The sequence below is a fragment of the Mesoplodon bidens genome (assembly GCF_964165515.1).
Source record: "Mesoplodon bidens genome assembly, chromosome: 3".
Classification (NCBI taxonomy): domain Eukaryota; kingdom Metazoa; phylum Chordata; class Mammalia; order Artiodactyla; family Ziphiidae; genus Mesoplodon; species Mesoplodon bidens.
The window spans coordinates 103,244,070-103,265,535 of record NC_138178.1 but is presented as its reverse complement, the minus strand read 5'-3'; the positions used below and the strand labels follow the sequence as shown (position 1 = coordinate 103,265,535).

The following is a 21,466-nucleotide window of genomic DNA, read 5'->3' as shown; positions in this document are numbered from 1 at the left end:
GGGACACAGGTTCGTGCCCCGGTCCGGGAAGATCCCACGTGCCACAGAGCGGCTGGACCCGTGAGCCATGGCCACTGAGCCTGTGCGTCCGGAGCCTGTGCTCTGCAACGGGAGAGGCCACAGCAGTGAGAAGCCCGCGTACTGCAAAAAAAAAAAAAAAAAAAAAGTTGAAATTCTTCCCTGAATCCTGTTCATTTCCAACTGACTGGCAGTACTCTGTACCGTCAAAGTCAGAATACTGGAAACCTTGCACGTGAAGTACAAGGATTAGAAGCATCTAGAATAGATGCATAACCTATGTTGATCTTATGCTGATATCCTGAGGAGTGAGGTGTCTCCAGAGGATTATCCCAGGAACTCGGAAAATCCACTCATTCCGAGAATGCATTTTTGCTTCTTTGATTTGGTCAAGATCGCTCCCCTTGTATGAGAGAGAGGGTGGGGGCTGCCTCCAAGCGCATTCAGCACTATTCTAGATTTTCTCCCCATCGTGACTGAGGGATACTCTGATCATCTAAAGGAGAGTACATGGGGGCTGCACCTAAGTAGTCCGACAGAACGCCGAAAGGGACTTCAAATTCCTTAAGCACTCCTTCCTCCTCCCCGCCCTAAGGCACCAGCCCGATCCAAGATGGCTTCCCAGAAACAGGTAACTAAACGTTGTTTTCGTTTAGAGCGCCCCCAACTGCGGGGATCAAGAAAAGATGCCGAGAGCTCTGAAAGTCCGTGAACTGAGAGCCGTCAGAGCCGACCTACCGCCAAATTTTATTTTCAATCAGGCATATTTGTGGTTGCCTCAGCCTTTTAGGCCCTCCCACCCTCAAGAGACTTCCTGGATGGCACTCACACTACCCTGCTGGAAGAGGCGGGGCGTAGGCCCTGCCATTGGTGGGTGGGAGCGTAGGTGGGCGGAGCGAGGGAGAATGGACTACTAGCAAGCTAGATTGAGCCGAGGGCTGGCCATGCTCCGCCGGAAGGCGCCTTGTTCTCCGAAAGGGTGAATTGAAACGCTGGCTGGAAAGGAAGCACCAGGACTTGTTCAGGTAGGCTTTCCGCTCACGCCCGCCGCTCAGTGCTGGTCCAAGAGTCTTTGCAAAAGCTGAGGCTCTTAGAATTGGCTTCCATAACTCATTCTCCTCCTCGCGCCCCCGCCCTCTGCCCGTCCCCCAGTTGTAAGGGATCAGGTGCTGGGTGATGCTCTGGACTGAACCATTCTCCTTTGTGAGAGGCCGGGGGAGAGGGCGGCTGCCGGGCCGAGGGGCCCGAGTCGGGCCGAGCCACGAACGGGGCTGCGCCGGCCCCTGCGAAGTTTTTAGGGCTTGTCATTGCATTGCGGGGTATCGTGTAGATTTGAGGCAGCTCCTTGTTCCCTTTGCCCCTTCAAAGGAGGGAAAACTCCCCGGCTCCGTTTGGTTACTCCATACTTTGGACTCAGAAGTGGGAGGTTAGGGATTTTTTCTCCTTTTTTAGTTGCTTTTTTTTTTTTTGCATTTTAGCAATAAAGGTGGGTAAGAGAGCATGGGGTGAGCCTGTGCAGATTGTTTTACATTCTTAGGTGTAATTTCTGTGGATCTTTGGGAGAGCAGAGCAGAGCAGATTTTTGGACGTGTTCAGAGATGTGGGAAGAGAGAAGCTCAAGCCTTGCATCTCCATTGACAAGTCTGCAGAGCTCACTGGTTTTCTGTTGCATTATGTAAACTCTTCAGTGCCAGAAGACCCCTCCCCCTACCTCGGAGCGAATGTAATTTCTTTATTTACCTGTCTCTAGTGTCGCAGGAAATTTCCCTGCCATTGCAGCAGCTGTGCAGATGCAGAAGCTCCTACCTTTTAAGGGTCAGTCCTAAATGATTAAGGTCTTCAAGGAAGAGGTGGATAGTGGTGTATAGATGTTTAGTGAGCCAATCTCTTTTCAATGACTGAGCACAGTGAGCCAGAAGTCGAAGACTTAGAACTTGATGTCTTTTTCTTTTAAAGAATAGACATAGTGGAACGCCCCAAACACCAGAGGAGCTGCATTATCTGTCTACTACACCCTACCATCACATTAGCATCCACAGATTGTTTACTCTTCATGTTGTTCTGAACCTGTCAGTTCAGTCGGGGATTCTCTAACTGGTTATCCTTAGCATCACGTGAGGTCCTATCTGGTGTGGGGCACTTTAGGTGCTAGAAGGTGAGTTTGTGATTTGAATAACGTTCTCTCTTAGTTCATTAGATAACGTCTTCTGCTTAGGAATTTCTTTTGTATTAATCAGCAAATAGTTGTCAGAACAAACTGTGGTCAGCCTCTTAGGGCCAGAACATGGGACGCTTCTCATTCCAAGTATTTTGGGTTATCCCACCCCTTAAAAGAAAAGAAAAATTATGATAAGGGAAACAACATTTTTCATTTGAGAAGTCAGGTCGCAAGAGCGATATGCCAGTAGGTCTGCAAGGCAAGATGAAAGACATTGGCCAAAGAGAGGGTAGCTGTGTGTGTAAAGACAGGCTTGGGGGAAGGTTTAAAACTGCAGTAGTAAAGGAGTAGTGGATTGGGATAAGGGATTTGATGGAGCACTGCCTGGGTACTTGCACAGTTGTCACCTTCCCCATGTGTGATCTATACTGTGCATGTGGCCTTTTTTTTTTTTTTTTTTTTGCGGTACGCGGGCCTCTCACCGTTGTGGCCTCTCCCGTTGCGGAGCACAGGCTCCGGACGCACAGGCTCAGCGGCCATGGCTCACGGGTCCAGCCGCTCCGCGGCATGTGGGATCTTCCCGGACTGGGGCACGAACTCGTGTCCCCTGCATCGGCAGGCGGACTCTCAAACACTGCGCCACCAGGGAAGCCCACATGTGGCCTTTTGAGTGTGTCAGTTCCAAAACTGACAAAATCCATTTAGACATGGATAGAAAATGATAGAAATAGAAATCTGCTGAGCTGGTTGTGAATCACCAGGAAACACAGATCTTGTATTTCCTGGGACAGCCTTCTCTGCAGCACCCGCTGGGTGATGGGGTGGAAGAATCTTGGTATTGTGGTAACCACCACTTCAGAGTTTTGCTTGTAACAAGAAAAATTTGCCATTTTATGTGAAGAGTTGATTTTTTGAAGGTAAGGTAGGATGGCGATGGGGCTTAGTCTTTAAAAGAAACCATTGTACACATGTCCTTTGGAAAGGGTGCAGTATTTCTGGGCAAAACTACCTCTTAAGATTAATTTGTGGGTGCCAAGCACTGTGCTTGCTTACTGAAAGAATGGGATTTGATATTCTCATCTGTGGAAGGACTGTAACATCTTCACAGTGTTCAGATGAATACTAAATGCTTTGAAGATATTGTTTGTCCACAGTCCTGCAAGAGTTAAGCTATCTTCTGAGCTTAGGTTTAGCCTAATACCTGAAGGATAAACAGAAGACAGATATTTTTCTGGACCCTCTACCCTCACCCCTAGAAGTCACTCCACTTCTGGAGTTGCATTCGAGCCAGCCCCTGATCTGTAGGTCTTTGCTCGACCTACCCTTGCACTACTGTAACCAACTTAGTATTTACTATTTTACTTTTAGCATTCAGTCTATTGATAGACTATCGTTTCATATCTTACTCAGTTTAACTTTTTGTATCTCCTCTTTAATTAATTATTTATTCTCTTTCTCACAGAGTTGGTGCTCTTCCTTTCATCCTTCTGTTACAATTTTGTTCACTTTGCCTTTTGTTTTAATTCACTTACATTGTCCCTTTTTGCATCTGTCTTGAGGCTGCTTAAGAATGCAGAGATCCTAATTGTCAAGGTATACTTCCTTTGGTGCCTAATACCCGAGTAACAGTTGTATTTCTGTTTTTTGTTTTTTTGGGTTTTTTTGGACCGCACAGAGCGGCATGTGAGATCTTAGTTCCCTGACCAGGGATTGAACCCGCGCCCCCTGCAGTGGAAGCATGGAGTCTTAACCACTGGACTGCCAGGGAGGTCCCAACAGTTGTATTTCTATATAACAGAGCTGTTGTATGAACCATTTACTATTGCCTAAAGGTTTATTTAACCATTTATTACATTTTGAATTTTATCCTGGATAACCTTCCCCCAGCATTAACCTCTGTTTTGTGTGTACACTTGTATAAAGTTGTAATTTGGCTCTGTTTTTTGCCTAAAAAACTAATTCATTTTGTCTTGAAGATTTTCATTGTCTCTGTATTGCAAAATAAGTCCACCTCTTTGTAGTCTCTGAGATTTCTCATTAAGCTGTTCAATAGGTAACATTTCTTTTGCCCTTTTATCACCGGTCACTTTCTATCCTTCACTGGACTCTTGGTTGTTGAACGACGCATGAAGCAAAATGCTCAACTTTAAAATATGTTAATTCTTGCTTTCAGATCGCAGCAGGAGACTTTTAAAAATAAAGCACTTAATTTCTACCCACAAATGTACATTACATGATAATAAAAATCCTAGCAGGCGTAAACAGAAAGACTGGCATAGATAATTTCTTTGCATTCACCTTCAGCAGGGATGAATCCAGGAGTGTATTCCAAGCAGTAGAGCAGTGTAGGAAGCCTAGACAATGTTCTAGCCTCTTCCTATTCAGACTTACCAAGTATATTCTCACTAGTTTGTTTGAAAAGAGTTCCCAGAACATGTTCAAATAAAAGTACAAAAATATTTCAACATCAAACCAAGGATTTTAAACATTACTTACTCTTATGTGTAATTTTTAAGAAAAGATTGGCTTCGTAACTGAAAGAATGAACCATTCCTGATTTTATTCCCTCAGTACATTTCCAGAGAAATTTATTGTGTATGGCTTCTTTTTATTTGGTATTTTCAGACTTTATTTCATTTTAAAAAGGTAATTAAATGACATACTAGTGAAATTACTAGATAATAATAGAACTGTGCTTCTTTCCTCCACTGTATGTCAGCACCCTAAATCTGATAGTTCTAATCCTTTAGGCAATGTCCCAATATTCCAGTAATTAGTAACTCCATAATAACAACACCTTTTTGTTTTGTTTTGTAGTTCTCTTAAAACTATATTAGTAACTCTCTGAGAAAGAATATGTATTAACTGAATTCTTAATTTCACCTTAGAGGAAGGATATTCAAGACCTGTAAAGTCTTTGGGGTTTCTTAAATTGTCTCTCATGGTCATTAGAGAAACCTTTGGAATATCCTGCCTCCTTTTTTCCCTCCACTACATACTTTGGGGATACATTATATCTTTAGGGATTATTCTTTTGGGACATGGGTATTCTGAAGTACCCAGTCCCATTAGTAATATGGGAATTTCTCGTTGGTTCTAGAAGAAATCAGTGATTTCAGTAGTTTGGCTGCCTACTTAGAACCAAATCATAATAGAGTTTTGTAATAGAACATGAAAGTCATACTTCACATATTCTATGATTTTCATGTTCTATTACAGGTATCAGATGTATATCAGATATACATCCATCTAAATAAACTGAATGACTGGGAAGATTTTTCAGGACTTTTGAATAGGAGCTACCAAGTTGCATGAACACTGAACTTTCAGTGTTTTATTCTTTTTTTTAAAAAAATTATTTATTTATTTTTGGCTGCATTGGGTCTTCGTTGCTGCATGTGGGCTTTCTCTAGTTGCACTCTTCGCTGCGGTGTGCGGGCTTCTCATTGCGGTGGCTTCTCGTTGCAGAGCACGGGCTCTAGGCACGCGGGCTTCAGTAGTTGTGGCGCACGGACTTAGTTGCTCCACGCACGGCATGTGGGACCTTCCCAGACCAGGGCTCAAACCCGTGTCCCCTGCATTGGCAGGCGGATTCTATTTTTTTTTTTGCGGTACGCGGGCCTCTCACTGCTGTGGCCTCTCCCGTTGCGGAGCACAGGCTCTGGACGCACAGGCTCAGCGGCCATGGCTCACGGGCCCCGCAGCTCCGCGGCATGTGGGATCCTCCCGGACCGGGGCACGAACCCGTGTCCCCTGCATCGGCAGGCGGACTCTCAACCACTGTGCCTCCAGGGAAGCCCGGCAGGCGGATTCTTAACCACTGTGCCACCAGGGAAGTCCCCAGTGTTTTATTCTTCATTGCTTCCACTCAGTACACAGTCATTCTTTGTTTATTTACACATTAGTTTTTCGATAAAGTGTAGTGCTTCTGCCTGTTTTTCAGGTATGCCTCCTGTTGGGGGGACCTTTTCCATGAGGAATTAAATATATATGGGTAGTGGTCACTTCCATTTACTGCTTTCCTGAAAGTCATGGGAGTCAAAAGTTGAGGTACCTGGGTCTGGGCATGTGAGCTACCAAGGGACAACCTAGTCAGTTGGAGAACTGTAAGTTCCCACAGGCAGGCATTGTGAAATAAATGGAGTATTTAGACACTGGCATCGTTCATACAAACGCAAAAAATGATTAATTGAATTACCTGCGTGTTGGCCTAGCCACCCGTGCTGGTTGAAGTCTGTTCCGTGGTTTTGAGGTTAAAGGGTTATACTGCTTTCTCAGCACAGTAGTACTAGTCCTTTGATCCTGCCCAGCAGTCCTGCTATTCTAATTATGAAACTTTTGCATCTATTTTAGTATCCCACCATTCTGCTTAGCAGATCAGCTCAGCCAAACCTCTAAGGAGTAATTTTGCTTTGAGAGAAACCTTTAGTGGTACTGTTTTTAAATTATTGGACAGGGAATAATAAATTCCTTTTTATTTGCCTACTGTGTGCCAAACATTGTACATTATCTTTTAATCTTCAGAATAACCCTGGAAATGTATGTGATGTTACTTTCATTTTACAGAAGAGAAAAAATAAGACAGTGGGGTTAGATCATTTAACCAGGAGTAGGACTCTGATCTGTCAGACTTCAAAGCCTCATTCATTATCGTCTCCCTACATTTAGAAATTCAGTGCTGACCCCTGTAGGAGACCTGTCTTTGACCACAACATTAGACGAGTAGGCATTCCATAGCCTGTTAAAGCTGTGTCTTTAGCAGTTGTAGAACCTTGAGAATGTAAAATTTCTTTTTGTCTTTGTATTTCTGTTAAAAGGAAAAAAAAATAGTTTCTTTTATTTAACTTAGTTATTTATATTATTATTTTTTTTTTTTGCGGGACACGGGCCTCTCACCGTTGTGGCCTCTCCAGTTGCGGAGCACAGGCTCTGGACGCGCATGCTCAGCGGCCATGGCTCACAGGCCCAGCCACTCCGCGGCATGTGGGATCTTCCCGGACTGGGGCACGAACCCGTGTCCCCTGCATCGGCAGGCAGACTCTCAACCACTGCGCCACCAGGGAAGCCTTAACTTAGTTATTTTGAAGATAAGATTATGTGAAATACTTTAAGCTCTACAGAGGAAAATCACTTGGTCAGTCTTGCAAATAACTCCATTTTTTAGCCTATGCAAGTCAAACTAGCCAACTGAATTTTCATCAGTCCCATGTCGCTGGGTCATTTTTTGTGCCTAGAGGCACAAGTGTGATAACAGTGTTTCTCCCCCCCAGCCACACATACTTTTTTTTAGCATAAATGTTGCAGTGAAAACAATCCCTCATAAATAATTGAGTAAGAGTTCCCTAGAGGCCTAGTGGTTAGGATTCCGGGTTTTCACTGCTGTGGCCCAGGTTCAATCCCTGGTCGGGGAACATTGTGCAAGCCATGCAGTGTCCCCCTCCCCCCCAAAAAAGTAAGTAAATATTTATATTTTTCTGTTAGGCTGAAAAAATATATGTATACTTGGCCCAATTAAAGTAGGGCATGCGAGGGTGGTGTGGGAGAGCATAAAGAGGAACAGGACTCTGTTACCTAAAATATATATATTATGTGGGGAGGGCAAAATGGGCAAAGGGGATCAACTGTATGGCAATGGATGGAAAGTAACTTTGTGGTGGTGAGCACGCTGTAGTGTATACAGAAGTAGAAAAATAATGTTGTACACATGAAATTTATGTAACATTATAAATCAGTATTACCTCAGTAAAAAAAAATTATGTATATCATTATTTACGCTGGATGTCCAAAAGTGGTGTCACACAAGGTAGATATATTAATCCAGTTAGATATTCCTCATCTAGAACCTAGAATATTATTTTCACCTTGGTGAACATGTGCCAGTGAAGAGGAACTTCTCCAGATCCAGTCTAACTTGACCTCAGGGCAGTGATCCTTAAAGATTAGGTTCTTACATTCTGTCTTCAGACTTAGACCAAAACTCCAGAGTTTTACTGGAAAAAAATCTACAATGAGGCTGACTTAAGAATGAATCCATGCCCTATTTTTGAGTCATATGGGTATGGTTTCATCCATTCACTTCTTGCCATAGTTTCAAATTGGCCACCACTGAGGCTTTATGGTCCCAAGTCTAAAGGAGATAACTAAAATTTCATTGCTTTCAATAGTGATTACCACACTGTAGAAAATAGTCTTTTATGTGTATTGGATGCAGCTTCTTTTGCTATACCTGAAAGCTGTGTCTGCTACAGGTCCTAAAAAGTAAAGATGCTTAAGATTTTGTGATGCCTCTTCTGAATGTTTCTGGTAGGAAATGTGTCACTGCCTGTTTACTATCTCAGCAGTCTGGAGAAGCCCTTGGTTTTGGTCAGATACCTCTGCATTACCCCTCCACAGCCGCACTACCACACACCTTTGGCTGGAAGTTGAAAATGCATTCCTTCACAGAAGTACACTGAGTGCCCATTACCACCTGATAAGCCAAGGAAATATTGTAATAAGTCATACACAGGCCTTGCCCTTGTGCAACTTGCATTCTAATATGGGGGTGAGGGAGGATGGATATCAAACAATGAATTATATAATCAGTTATTCAGTACTACAAAAGAGAAATTATGGATGTTACAAGAGAATTTGTAATAGGGGCATGTAGCCTACACCATAGTATAGTTGGGTGGTTAAGAATGTGACTTCAGAAGCCACATTGACTAAATTTGAATCTGGCACCACTTTTCATTAGCCGTGGAATGTTGGGCAAATTGCTTATCTTTCTGTGCCTCAGTTTCCTCATCTGTAAAATATAGTTATTTCAAGTTTAAGAAAATTGAAACTGCTGATGCATTTTCATTGTTTAGAAGAGGGCCAGGTACGTAATGTACATTCAACAAGTTTGGCTGTTTTTTGTCTGGGAGCTCAGGGAAAGCTTTTCTTTGAAATGACGATGTTGAAATGAGCTTTGAAGGATAAGTAAGAATTAAATAGGGAAAATCGATGGGGAACCAGTTAGAAGGCAATTGCAATAGTCCAGGGAAGTGAGGATGGTAAATTGATCCAGAATGGTAGTAGAGGCAGAAGTGGATGGATTTGAGGGATGTTTAGGAGGTAAAGGTAGGATTTTAAAATATTGGTTAGGAGTGGTAAGGAAGAGAGTTTCTGGTCTCTACAGCCATGACTGAATAGGAGATGCTGGAGGATGATTACCCTCAGTGTGTGTGTGCGCGTGGTGGTGTGGATGGAGGGGACTACCAAGGAATCAGTCTCCTTGAGGTAATAAGCCTCAAGCTTATAGGGAGAGTTGGACGAGTGGGTCAGCCAGGGAGACTGGAGAGACTATCAGGAAGAGCTATTGGGTAAGCAAGTGAATAAACAGGCCTGGAGTTCAGACATCTTGCCCAGAGATATAAATGAGAGACGTAAGTATATAGATAGTTTGTTGAAGAAAATAATGAATTGAGACCTTGTACGTGAATTAGACCTTCTTGAAAAGAAAGTATAGAATGAAAAAAAAAGAAGGCCTAGGACCAAAGCTTGGTGAACTTCAACAATTAAAGGCCGGTAGAGGAGAAGAATAGCAAAGGAGAATTGGCCAGAGAGGTAGAATGAAAATCAGAAAAGTGTGATGTCCTGGAAGCCATTAGAAAAAAGTGTTTGGGTGGCGAGGGTGTTTCTGAAATCTTTATGACCCTTCCTTGGCACCCTGAGAGTTTTAATTTAGGTCTCTCACTACTCAAAGTTGGATGCTAGTGACTTAGAACATCTGTAGCAGGTTAGGCTGACTGAAGCCGGTTAGTTGAACATGATCTTTAGATGCTAGAATCTAAAGTATAGTTATTCCTGTTTGCTGTAAATTAGATTTAATGTAGAGGAAGCAAGGGCTACAGTGCATATTCAAGCTCAATAGATATTAGCCTGCTGAAATTAATGAATTATTTTGAAGGCCATTCATCTGGGTGGTGATTCCCTCTAAGGCTGCCTAGCATCTCCAAGGTAGGTAGAGACACTGGCAAAAACAGTTTTTTTCCAAATAGTCTATCCAGCAACATTCGTTGAGTACCTCCTAGAAATAGTGGTTACATACCAAGAAGTGTGCGAGATGTTTCATTAATCCTCATTAGTGGCCCTGTAATTTGACCCCCCTTTGTACACAGGAATGAACTAGACTGAGAAAGATTTATTTACTTAGTGGGACAGAAATTTGAACCCAGATCCCTCTGACTTTAAGCTCATCATACCTCCACATACAAATATAACTAAAATACGAAGTAGAAGATAATTATCCCCAAAGAGTACTTAACAAAAATACTATGAAAGCTCATATGGGACTGATTACTCTTAGCTTGACAGTGAAAAGTAGAGATGCATTAAATCCAATGGACATTTTAAAGTTCTTATATTATTGGACATTTTTGCTTTGTTCAATGCAATTGATCGCTCTTTCCCTCGGCAACACTCTACTGTCTTTGCCTCGGTGATATTGCACTCTCTGCTTCTCTAGCTTTGCCTTCTCTACCTGCTTAGTAGGTGTGGCTTATTCTGATTCTTAAATCCTGATGTTCTCTTGGGTTCCTCTTTAGCTTTTTTCACTCTACACCAAAAATCTCTAATTTGGGGGTTTCCAGCTAAGTGTTTTTTCTAACGCATAGTGTTTAAACATTTAAAAAAATTAGTTGTCTGCATTTAAAACCCAGAAGATTTACATAAAACTCTGTGTTTCTGGCTTTTGAAAAACCTGAAGTTCTCTCTCAATCTTGGATATGTGTTTCCATATGGCAACACTTAACTAGAGCTGAATAGCAGCTGCTCTCTTTGGAATGGACATCCAGTTCTTCACAGACCCCTCACATTCTCTGTTGTCTCCCCAACAGTATTGGTGCAGTGTTTCATATACTAGCTCTGCTCTTCATACTCCCTGGGTAATCTCCACTCTTAAAACTATTTTGATACTGATAACTCTGTCACCAAGCCAACTTTTATATTTATAATCCAACCTTCTATTGATTATCACTACTTAACATGCTATAGGCAACTCAGACTAAACATGGCTGAACTCATCTTTCCCTGTAAACTCTAGGTTTTACCAATTTTTATCCCCTAAGTATTATTCCGCTCTGGCCTTTCCTTCCTATCATTACCTTTTGAACCACATTGCTATGATTCAGGCTCTAATCATCTTGTTGGTTGAAAACAACAGAAATCATCTTTTGGCTAACTTAAGCAGAAGGGGAACATACTCGAAGGATATTGCGTGGCTCACAAAATCAGTGGGAATGCTAGAGAATCTGATTTAGAAAATGATCTGAAACCAAGGGAAGTTGGAATCATGGAGAATGTGGCCAGGATCATAGCCCTGAACAGTCTGTTTATGATGCTGCAGAATTCCAGTGTCTGACATTGCTGAATATTGTCTAACTGGTTGGTTCTGGATCTTTGTATTACCACTGCAAAGTCAAGGTTTTCCACAGGAGTGTCCACTTAGACTAGGCTAGGTCATGTGCGTACTTCTCCGACAAGGAGAGGAGATGGGACTCTGCCCCTCATTTCAGTACCCCCACCCACCCATCCCAGCTCTATAGTGGGGATTAAGATCCACTCTTCCATTGAAGACTTTTAACCTTGCGCTATTCTCCCAATATAGGAAGGGGGAAGCAGGAAAAAAAAAACCCAGCAAGCATCCACAATACAACTCTTTTCTGGACTTACCACAGCAGCCTCCTGACTACTTTCTGTGTCCCCTGTTCCATCATCCCCCAAATCTATTCTCTATCCAACAGCCAGAGTTAGCTAACTAAAATGCATTTCTGATTATGTCGTTCCATGTTTCAGTGGCTCCTCATCCACCTAGAAGAAAATGCTTTAACATGGTGTTCAAGGCTTTTTCCTTGAAGGGTATGGCCCTTACCTATCCCTTCAATCTTATCTCCCTCTGATTTCTTCTTTGTGATTTACACTTTAGCAAGACTGAACTTCAGAGCTGCTTAGAGTTTCCTCTACACGTCTCATGGCTGTTTTTCATTGCTATCAAGAATGCAGTTTGGCTTGTGGCAGAGAGAGCACTTTATCTTTTAAGAGTAAAAGGCCCCATGTTCCAGCAATTGGGCTGACTCACTCCCATGATGGACGGAAGATTTGGCCCCTTTTAATGGGTCGGTCGTGGGATAAGGTGCAGTCACTACAGCAGAGTTGACAGTGCTGCTAGAAGGCAGGGGGTTCAGAGGGAGGCGGAGTTGGCCTAGTGCGGAACCCTCCCTCCCGAGTTTACGCTCTTTGGTGTACAGAAAACAGTGTAGGTGGTGGGGGAATTTAATCGCCAGGACTAGTTTCCCGCAGCTTGAGACCGTTCCGCTGGCCAGGCTCCTTTTTTTTTTTTTCAAGCAAGCTGCAGGCTTCGCTTCGGCCCTGGAAACCGGATAGGCCTCTCCGTGCGCTCTCAACCTAACCTCGCGGTGGCGGGGGAGGGGGAAGCTCTGTCTAGTCCCGCCCACTGCGCTGTTTTGCGTGTTTGACCCTATTGTGAGTGGCAGTGGAGTTTAGCGAATGAGGGCGCGGGGCGGGCAGGAGCATCAAGTTAGGCTGCGCAGGAGGAGGGGGAACTGGTGCTGGAGAGACAGCGAGAGGGGCGAACCGGCCCCCCACGGCCGCTGCAGGTAAAGGCACCTCTCTTACCTTGCTGAGGTGAGGCACAGCTCTTTTTCTACCTAAGGGCTAGTCGGGCCTTCCCGCCTGTAGCTTCCACCCTCACATTGCTCCCACCCGGGCATCCACACCCCCCCACCCCGCATCTTCCCGTCTTGGCCATCCCCACCCTGGAGGGCACCCCGCTAGCTCACTCCCTCAAGAGCATGTACCTCACCTCCATTTTGGGGGCTCCAGTTGCCCGACATGTCCCGCCTCTGCTGTGTGGGCCTTACTGGCACCAGCCCTGGCAGTATGAGCAGGTAATGCACCCGGGTCCCCGCCACCCCCGCCCCCAGTCGCGTCTCCCTCTCCGTCAACCCCGCACTTCCTTACCTTGCCCCTTCCCTTCCACATGAGTACATATAATTTCTGTAGTTTCTCCTTTACCCCTTGAACATACGAACATGCTTTTAGCATTCATAGTTGCCTATTTTGCTTTCCCTGTTTATTCAGAAGGACTCACTTTACCAGCCATGTTTGCCCCAAATGTCCATACTCCTGATTGAGGTTTGAGTGCTTGCTTCGGTAATTGGGAAAACAAAAACAGAGTAGCCATACATTTGGAATTGAGAATGGTGAATATAGAGAAAATGGCCTAGGATCTCGATCTTCGTGAGGAAGATCTCCTGGGTGGCTCCAAGTTAATAGCTCTATTTCTTATGGTCTGTGTCCTTCCATCCTGATCCTCTGCTGACCCTAAATTGTGATTCCATTCACCTTGGATGTTTATTTCCCATTTCTTTATAAGATTTGAGACCCTTTGGTTTTCACAAATGTCTCCATGGTACAGTTTTTAAATCCTCCTCTTTTAAAATTATGTTGATGATTTTCATTTCAAGCCTTCTGGTTTATTTTATTTTCAAGGGATTTCTTCAAACTGCTTCTACCCATCTTGTTTCCATATCCTGTTTATGTTTGCCTGCCTGCCTGCGCTGATCCTCTTGAAATGATAGTTTCCAATAACAAGATTAATACTTTGAAGTAAAATAGTTTGTTCTTTGAGCAGTTAGAGGTTAAGTGGGCATGGCTGCTACTTTCTAAAAGTGCATATTAACGCCCCAGAAAAGATCAGTTTTTGTCAATATGGCATTCGTCTGTTATCTTCTAAGAGGATGGACAGTACAGAGAAATCTGTAAAGGGAGAATGGATGTCTGTAGTTCAGTTTATGTAATTTTATGTCTTAGACAGCTGGACTAATTTCTGTTGCAGTGTTTCTCATCCGTCATAAACAATATGATAAACTCCCTTTTGAGAGACCATAAGAAATCTTACCCCATCACAGAGATGTCGATAATCCTTCCAAACCAGGCATACTTCTTTCTCTGCCCCCCGCCCCTACCCATGTTGTCCAGTTTTATTGAATATAAATAACCTAAACAATGAGATGTTTTCCTTTTCCATTTGACAAATATAAAATTATAACACCGAATGCACATTTTCACACTTTGCATACCTTCCATCTCCCAGTTGAGAATCACTGCTTTGTTGAAAGGTATGGGGAGATTGAGATGGAAAAGTATAGAGTAGAATTAAAACTAAGTCCTTTATGATTGGACAGACAAGTTATTATTGAAATGGGCAAGGGTAGGGAGACACGTTAAAATAAGACCAGGAGAGTTGGGACTCTGGGTTTCTAAGAAAACCCAGAAGAACTACATTAAAGATGATAAAGCTACAAAAAAAAATCAGTTTATATTTATTTCAAGGGAAGGGAGTAGTTTCTCCTCAAAGAAGACGATGAGATGAAGGGCTTTATATAAAGAATTTCTCTGGCTTGTTATTTGGAAGTTTTAGGTGGGTGGCCTCGGATTTTAACCTTAACTTCCTAGTTAGTTCTACTTCTCCCCCTCTCCCTCCCCCCCGCCAAGATTTTCTGTCGTTAGTCTACTCATTAGTTTGGAATTATGGAAAGTGATTAAGTGCAACCATCAAGCTCTGTCTTTCCTTTTGAGCATATACATATGTTCCTCTTTGGGGCAGTGGTAGGTGAAGACTGGCTTTTCATTCTCAATATGATTAAAGTTTGCTATGATTTCTTTATCTAGGCAGTTGCTTTACTTAGGGATATATTAAGGGTTTCGTATATTTGAGTGCTTAACATCTATTTATTTATTTTAAAAATTTATTTATATTTGGCTGCATTGGGTCTTCATTGCTGCACACAGGCTTTCTCTAGTTGCAGTGAGCAGGGACTACTTCACATTGCGGTGGCTTCTCTTGTTCTGGAGCACGAGCTCTAGGCACGCGGGCTTCAGTAGTTGTGGCTCACGGGCTCTAGAGTGCAGACTCAGTAGTTGTGGCGCACCGGCTCAGTTGTTCCGTGGCATGTGGTATCTTCCCAGACCAGGGCTCGAACCTGTGTCCCCTACATTGGCAGGGAGAGTCTTAACCATTGTGTCACCAGGGAAGTCCAACATCTATTTATTTTTATTACCAGGGTTTGAACCATGGAAAGAGAATTCAACCAAGCTTATCTACCATGGGGTAGATGAACTTGGTAGAGTAGGCCAGACATGGGTATAGCCAGGATAACCCATAAGTAGGAATAGAAGGAGGGGTGAAGAAAGTTGGAGATATGTTTGGAGAAGGTTTATTCTTTTGAGAGTCAAGGACAACTTAAAGATGTGAGTTACAAAAGAAGTTGGAGACTAGGATTAAAAAAATGGTACAAGATGAATTAGGTCAGTAGAGGTGAGTTGATGGGATGGGACTGAGAAGTGGTGAGACTTGATGCTGTGGCATTAAGTCAGTGGTGAGGTTTTTAAATTATTGGGCCCCGACTGACCCAGGAGAAGCAGAAATTTGGCCCAAAAATTGGGAAGGGAGATAAATGATAAGTGCATTGACCTTTAAAAACTTATACTTGAGTCATATGGAAGTAAGGAAATATTTCAGAAGCTATTAGCCTTGTTTCTCCCATTAAAAAATGAGATCTCTCCCTCTCTCTGACGTTGGGCTGTTGTGGAGGGAAGGGAGAGCATTTGGGTGAATAAATAGCAAGGAGTCCTGGAAAGGACAAAATACCCCATGGAAAAAAGGCAAGTTATAAACTATTATCAGCATAAACTTTTAGTTAGTGCAAACTTTCACTGTAGTTTTTTTTTTTTTTTTTTTTTTTTTCTGTACGCGGGCCTCTCACTGTTGTAGCCTCTCCCGTTGCGGAGCACAGGCTCCGGACGCGCAGGCCCAGCGGCCATGGCTCACGGACCCAGCCGCTCCGCGGCATGTGGGATCTTTCCGGACCGGGGCACGAACCTGTGTCCCCTGCATCGGCAGGCGGACTCTCAACCACTGCGCCACCAGGGAAGCCCTCACTGTAGTTTTTTTGTGACACTTAACTGTTAGATATTTAGTGTAACTTCTCTGACAGTGAATAGGAAGTGAAAAATTATAGGTGACAAAGTAGGGCATAACTAGAAAAAAGCTGATGGTAGTGTTGAGAAAATCTATAAAATTATTCAGTAGATTTTCATTAAATTAAGAAATATCCATAACTTAAAAATAATCAATTAATTAATTAATTAATTTTTTATGGCTGCATTGGGTCTTCGTTGCTGCATGTAGGCTCTTCTCTAGTTGCGGCGAGCGGGGGCTACTCTTCATTGCGGCGCGCAGGCTTCTCATTGCGGTGGCTTCTCCTGTTGTGGAGCACGGGCTCTAGGTGCGTGGGCTTCAATAGTTGTGGCACGCGGGCTCAGTAGTTGTGGCTCGTGGGCTCTAGAGCACAGGCTCAGTAGTTGTGGCACATGGGCTTAGTTGCTCCGCAGCGTGTGGAATCTTCCCGGACCAGGGCTCACACCCGTGTCCCCTGCATTGGCAGGTGGATTCTGAACCACTGTGCCACCAGGGAAGTCCTATCCATAACTCTTCTCATCACCATTTTGAGTTACTTTGGGGCAGGTATTAGATAGGAGAGGCTGGAATGAGCTAGTGGAATAGTTTAACCAGGAGTGGGAAGTGATACGGACCCTGGTTGAGATGTGAAGGGTATACAGTTACTGAAGCTAGGAAGATCTTGTTTAACATTGGTGGAGATGCCATGTATGCTTTGTAATTTTGACCGATGTGCCAACTACTGATGAGTCTGTTCTGTTATCTATGTCTGATTTTCTGGGCTACTTACCCACATTATATTGTTTTTCAAGGATAACTGGAATGGGTTAAGGAAAGGGGAAAAAAAGTTTGGGGCTTGTGTGGAAGAGCCTTCTTCAGTCAAGTCTGTACTGTGTCACTGACAAATTTCTTCTCTGATATCTTCTAAAAGTTAGGAGAAATGGTGTTATCAAGCAAGGCTTTTCTGGATTGACAAATACTGATATCATATACAAAGAGCAGATACTACATTTTCATATAGTTTAGTTAGGTGGTGATGTACTTATAATTCCTTGTCTTAGTTTTTCCTTTTCCCAGCATTTTATGAACTTAAAGCCCCAGGTGTGGATTTAGTAAACATAATTTCAGTTATTTGTGGGACAGTTTTTCAAGATAGGACGTATTCTACTGTCTCATCTTGGAATCAGGGAATAACAGTTTCTCTAAGGACTGAATGGTTCGTTCCAGACGCTGCAAGCAAATACTTTAATTCATTAAATTTTTTTTGAGTAGCTATTGTGTATGTGATATTCTTCTGGTTCTTTAGGGATCCACAGATGAATAAGACGTGGTCCCCACCATTCAGGAACTCTTCTTTCTCGGGGAAAGAGGAGCTGGGCCACCATGCAGGGTTGTGCAAGGTGTGCATTGCACGTGTTCACTGTCATCATAGATAATATGTTTAGTATGACAGTTTTCCAGCAGATGGCAAACAAGTATCTTGAGTAGGCAGTTTTTTATAATTTGCACGAAGGAACCTTTTGGGCCTTCAGAGGAAATGGACAAGAAACTTAGCATTTTAATAAAATGTTAAATATAAGTGCTTTAAATAAGGTGCAGACAACACTGTGGATATTTAAAGAAGGTGAATGGACCAAGTCATCAAAAATTGCTCACCTTATGGAGGTTCAGGGCTCACCTTGTGGAGGAGAAGACCTTTGAGGGTGTCAGAGATTTTAGCTGGAAGAGAAGTTTGGGAGGAGCGTGGTGGGGATGTTCCAGGAAGAAACTACAGCATAATAGGCAAAGTCATGCAGATAGGAGCGTCATTAAGGGAACTGTATTGTCTAGTTGGACTGGAATATAGGGTATATATAGGAAGTGATGAGAGCATAGGAAGTGATGAGACTGAAAGTTGGGAATATAAACTAGAATGAAATTGTAGAATTCTTTGAATCTCTTGCAAAGGAAGTTTTTGATCTTAAATATGAGAAAGTGGGGAGGGGCCGTCATAACAGAAACACTATGTATAGATTCATTGATAGGTTAAGTAGAATAAAGTTTGTGAAACTTCCTGGGTAAGATTATACTGTAAGCTTGGTTAAAGGTGGTTATTTTTGCCAGTAGTAAGTAAAAGTATCTAAAATACAAGGGAAACTTACAAAATACAGTATATCCAGAAGTCTTTAGCTATATTCACTGAAGTATTGCTGGTATATTGTTAAGTTCTGTCAACTTATGAACCTGAAATAGAAGGTGAATGAATGTTAAATTTCCTGATCTCTAGCTAAGAATGATAATTGTAAAAAGAAATGGACAGAGATAGCTGAATGATCTTGACAGACAGAAGCTTCAAAGTGTGTAAGAGCCCCAAAAGGGCGTTGGATTGTTTCTTTTTTTCTTTTTTAGTTTTAGTTTTAAGGCAGAAATGTGGATGTTCTTTCCGCTGTGTCTCTGTCCTCAGATTACCTCACATTTCCCTCTTCTCTTATTATTTTGATGCTATTTGATATTAAGGCTAGAAATTTTCCCTGAGGTCACCTACTTTGCTTATTTGTCATTTGTCTTCCTACAACAGGAGTTCCACCATCTTCCTCTGAAGACCTAGCCATCTTGCTCCATGAAGGTCAGGACAATCTGACATGCACTTGTTTCTTGCCTCTTTACCTGAAGAGTAGTCCTCTTCCATTGTGTACATTTTTTTCTTAATAGGGGAGGGGAGGGGAGAGCCATTACCCCCCCTCCCCTTCCCTCCCTAAACCTTGGGGAAGTAACCCCCACTGCTTCCCCAAGATGGCAGACCCCATCATGGATCTGTTTGACGACCCAAATTTATTTGGCCTGGACTCTCTTACTGATGACAGCTTCAATCAGGTTACACAAGACCCTATTGAGGAAGCCCTTGGACTGCCAAGCTCTCTGGACTCCTTGGATCAGATGAACCAGGATGGTGGAGGTGGTGATGTGGGGAATTCATCAGCAAGTGACTTGGTCCCCCCACCAGAGGAAACAGCCCCCACAGAACTTCCCAAAGAATCGACAGCTCCAGCTCCAGAGTCTTTAACCTTGCATGATTATACCACTCAGCCCGTCAGCCAAGAGCAGCCAGCCCCACCTGTCTCACAGACACCGACGCCAGCGTCAGGACTTCTGCAGGTCTCCAAGAGCCAGGAGATCCTGAGCCAAGGGAATCCTTTCATGGGTGTCTCTGCCACAGCTGTCCCCTCCAGTAGTGCTGGAGGGCAGCCACCTCAGTCAGCCCCTAAGATTGTTATCCTTAAGGCCCCACCCAGCTCCTCAGTCACTGGTGCCCATGTGGCACAGATTCAGGCCCAAGGTATCACCAGCACAGCTCAGCCCCTCGTGGCTGGCACAGCCAATGGTGGAAAAGTCACTTTTACCAAAGTGCTAACCGGCACTCCCCTTCGACCCGGTGTTTCCATTGTCTCTGGTAATACAGTGTTGGCTGCCAAGGTCCCTGGGAACCAGGCTACTGTTCAGCGCATTGTCCAGCCCAGCCGACCAGTAAAGCAGCTGGTCCTACAGCCAGTTAAGGGTTCAGCTCCTGCTGGAAACCCTGGGGCCACAGGGCCCCCACTGAAGCCTGCAGTTACACTGACCTCTACACCTACCCAGGTGACTTGAGTGAAAGGGGGAGGTGAATTTTGGTTTAGTAGAGGGCCCAGCAACTGTGTGAGAGCAAGCACAGGAGAGCTGCCTCTAGGAAATCCTGTTTAAATTCCATCTGTACTTTTTATCAGTTAGTATTGACAGCAATGTATTTATTACTTACTAGGTGGAAGCAGTTAGTGTGAATGTATTTTTTTGAGCTCTTACTACATATTTACACTGTGCCTAGCTGGTGCTGAGCAAGATAGACACAGTCTCTGTCCTTACAGAGCTCACAGTCTGCCAGGAAATACAGACCTTAAACAAGAACTCATAATAATGTATGATACAAAGTTATATGAGTAATATAGGATGCAATGGGAACAAGAATCATTTTTGGAAAACTACATTTATTTATATTTGCAACACTTATGGAAGCTATGTGTATCTCTCCCCTGTTCTTATTACTAAGATTGTCCTCCTCTGACTTTGCCCAGTGAAAAGGCTGGTTTCTAGTATAAGAAAATAGAGGCTCTAGTCTCTGAATCAAGGGCCAGAAGAGTTTGGGGGGAGGGAAGACAGTATTAAGATGAGTAGCATTGGTGGAGAGAAGCTATAAGGAGGTGGATTTCAGTTCAGTATAGACTTTTGTTCTAATAGATTTCCAGAAAATGGAATGACTGCCATAGAAATAGAGTGAGCCTCCCAACAGTTTTTCAAGAACAGGCTTGATACCCGCTGGGCAGAGGTTATATAGAAAAGGTCTTATCAGGAAAGAGAGGAGGATGAACAGAAGGAATTTTACTGTGTTTTCTGACCCTCAGCTGTTATAACTCTAGGATGAGGAAAACTGGTGTAAATATTAAGGGGTCTGCCATTCTTTAATGTTCTACCTCTCTTGCGATTTCCTTTCTTCACTCTAGGGTGAATCGAAACGCATCACGCTGGTCCTCCAGCAGCCACAGTCTGGAGGTCCCCAAGGACACCGGCATGTCGTGCTGGGGAGTCTGCCAGGCAAGATAGTGTTACAGGGCAACCAGCTGGCAGCCCTGACGCAAGCCAAGAATGCCCAGGGGCAGCCGGCCAAAGTAGTGACTATCCAGCTGCAGGTGCAGCCGCCACAGCAGAAGATCCAGATTGTACCGCAGCCTCCGTCGTCGCAGCCACAGCCCCAGCAGCCATCCTCAGCCCAGCCAGTGGCTCTTTCCTCCGTGCAGCAGGCTCAGATAATGGGACCAGGGCAGGGCCCGGGACAGAGACTTTCAGTACCGCTCAAGGTGGTGCTGCAGCCCCAGGTGAGACTTCCATAGTAAACAAGGGAAGCACATCCCTTAGTCCCTGGCTGTTCCCCTCGGCAGTCACTCACTGTTGAACGTGGGGCCGGTCTAGGTTCATACCTCTGAAGTGACATGCAGACTTTTATTTCCTTCACCCGTGGAAACCTTGTTGTAATTACATCGTGAAAAGATTTGAGGGTTATTATTGGGTTTGGGATCAGAGATGATTTGTCTGGTATTTGTCTTTGAACCATTTCATTTACAATCTTTTCTTAATGTTCTTGTGAAATGAAAGTGACTGGAAATATCCTCTCATTTGAAACATAAAGAAATAGCCTTAAAGAGGTCAAATGATTGTCCTTCCTCTCACCCCCAGGGAGATGAAGGTAGGCCAAGAGTAGAATTTGAATTTTTTTACCT

General features: G+C 43.6%; 1 protein-coding gene across 8 annotated transcripts in view; it reads left to right on the top strand.

Annotated features, from left to right (window-relative positions):
- Positions 1 to 959: 959 nt before the first annotated feature.
- CHD8 (chromodomain helicase DNA binding protein 8) overlaps positions 960 to 21,466 on the top strand; it is a 56,540-nt gene continuing 36,033 nt past the window's right edge. For 3 of the 8 annotated variants that reach the window (XM_081229631.1, XM_081229632.1, XM_081229628.1), the window contains exons 1-3: positions 960 to 1,043; positions 18,739 to 19,796; positions 20,693 to 21,064. In XM_081229631.1, coding sequence (XP_081085757.1) covers positions 18,954 to 19,796; positions 20,693 to 21,064 — 1,215 coding nt within the window. In that variant the 5' untranslated portion in view covers positions 960 to 1,043; positions 18,739 to 18,953. Of the gene's footprint in view, positions 1,044 to 12,563; positions 12,845 to 18,738; positions 19,797 to 20,692; positions 21,065 to 21,466 lie in introns of those variants that run through there. The other 5 variants (XM_081229635.1, XM_081229630.1, XM_081229629.1 and 2 more) reach the window with 5 other exon arrangements.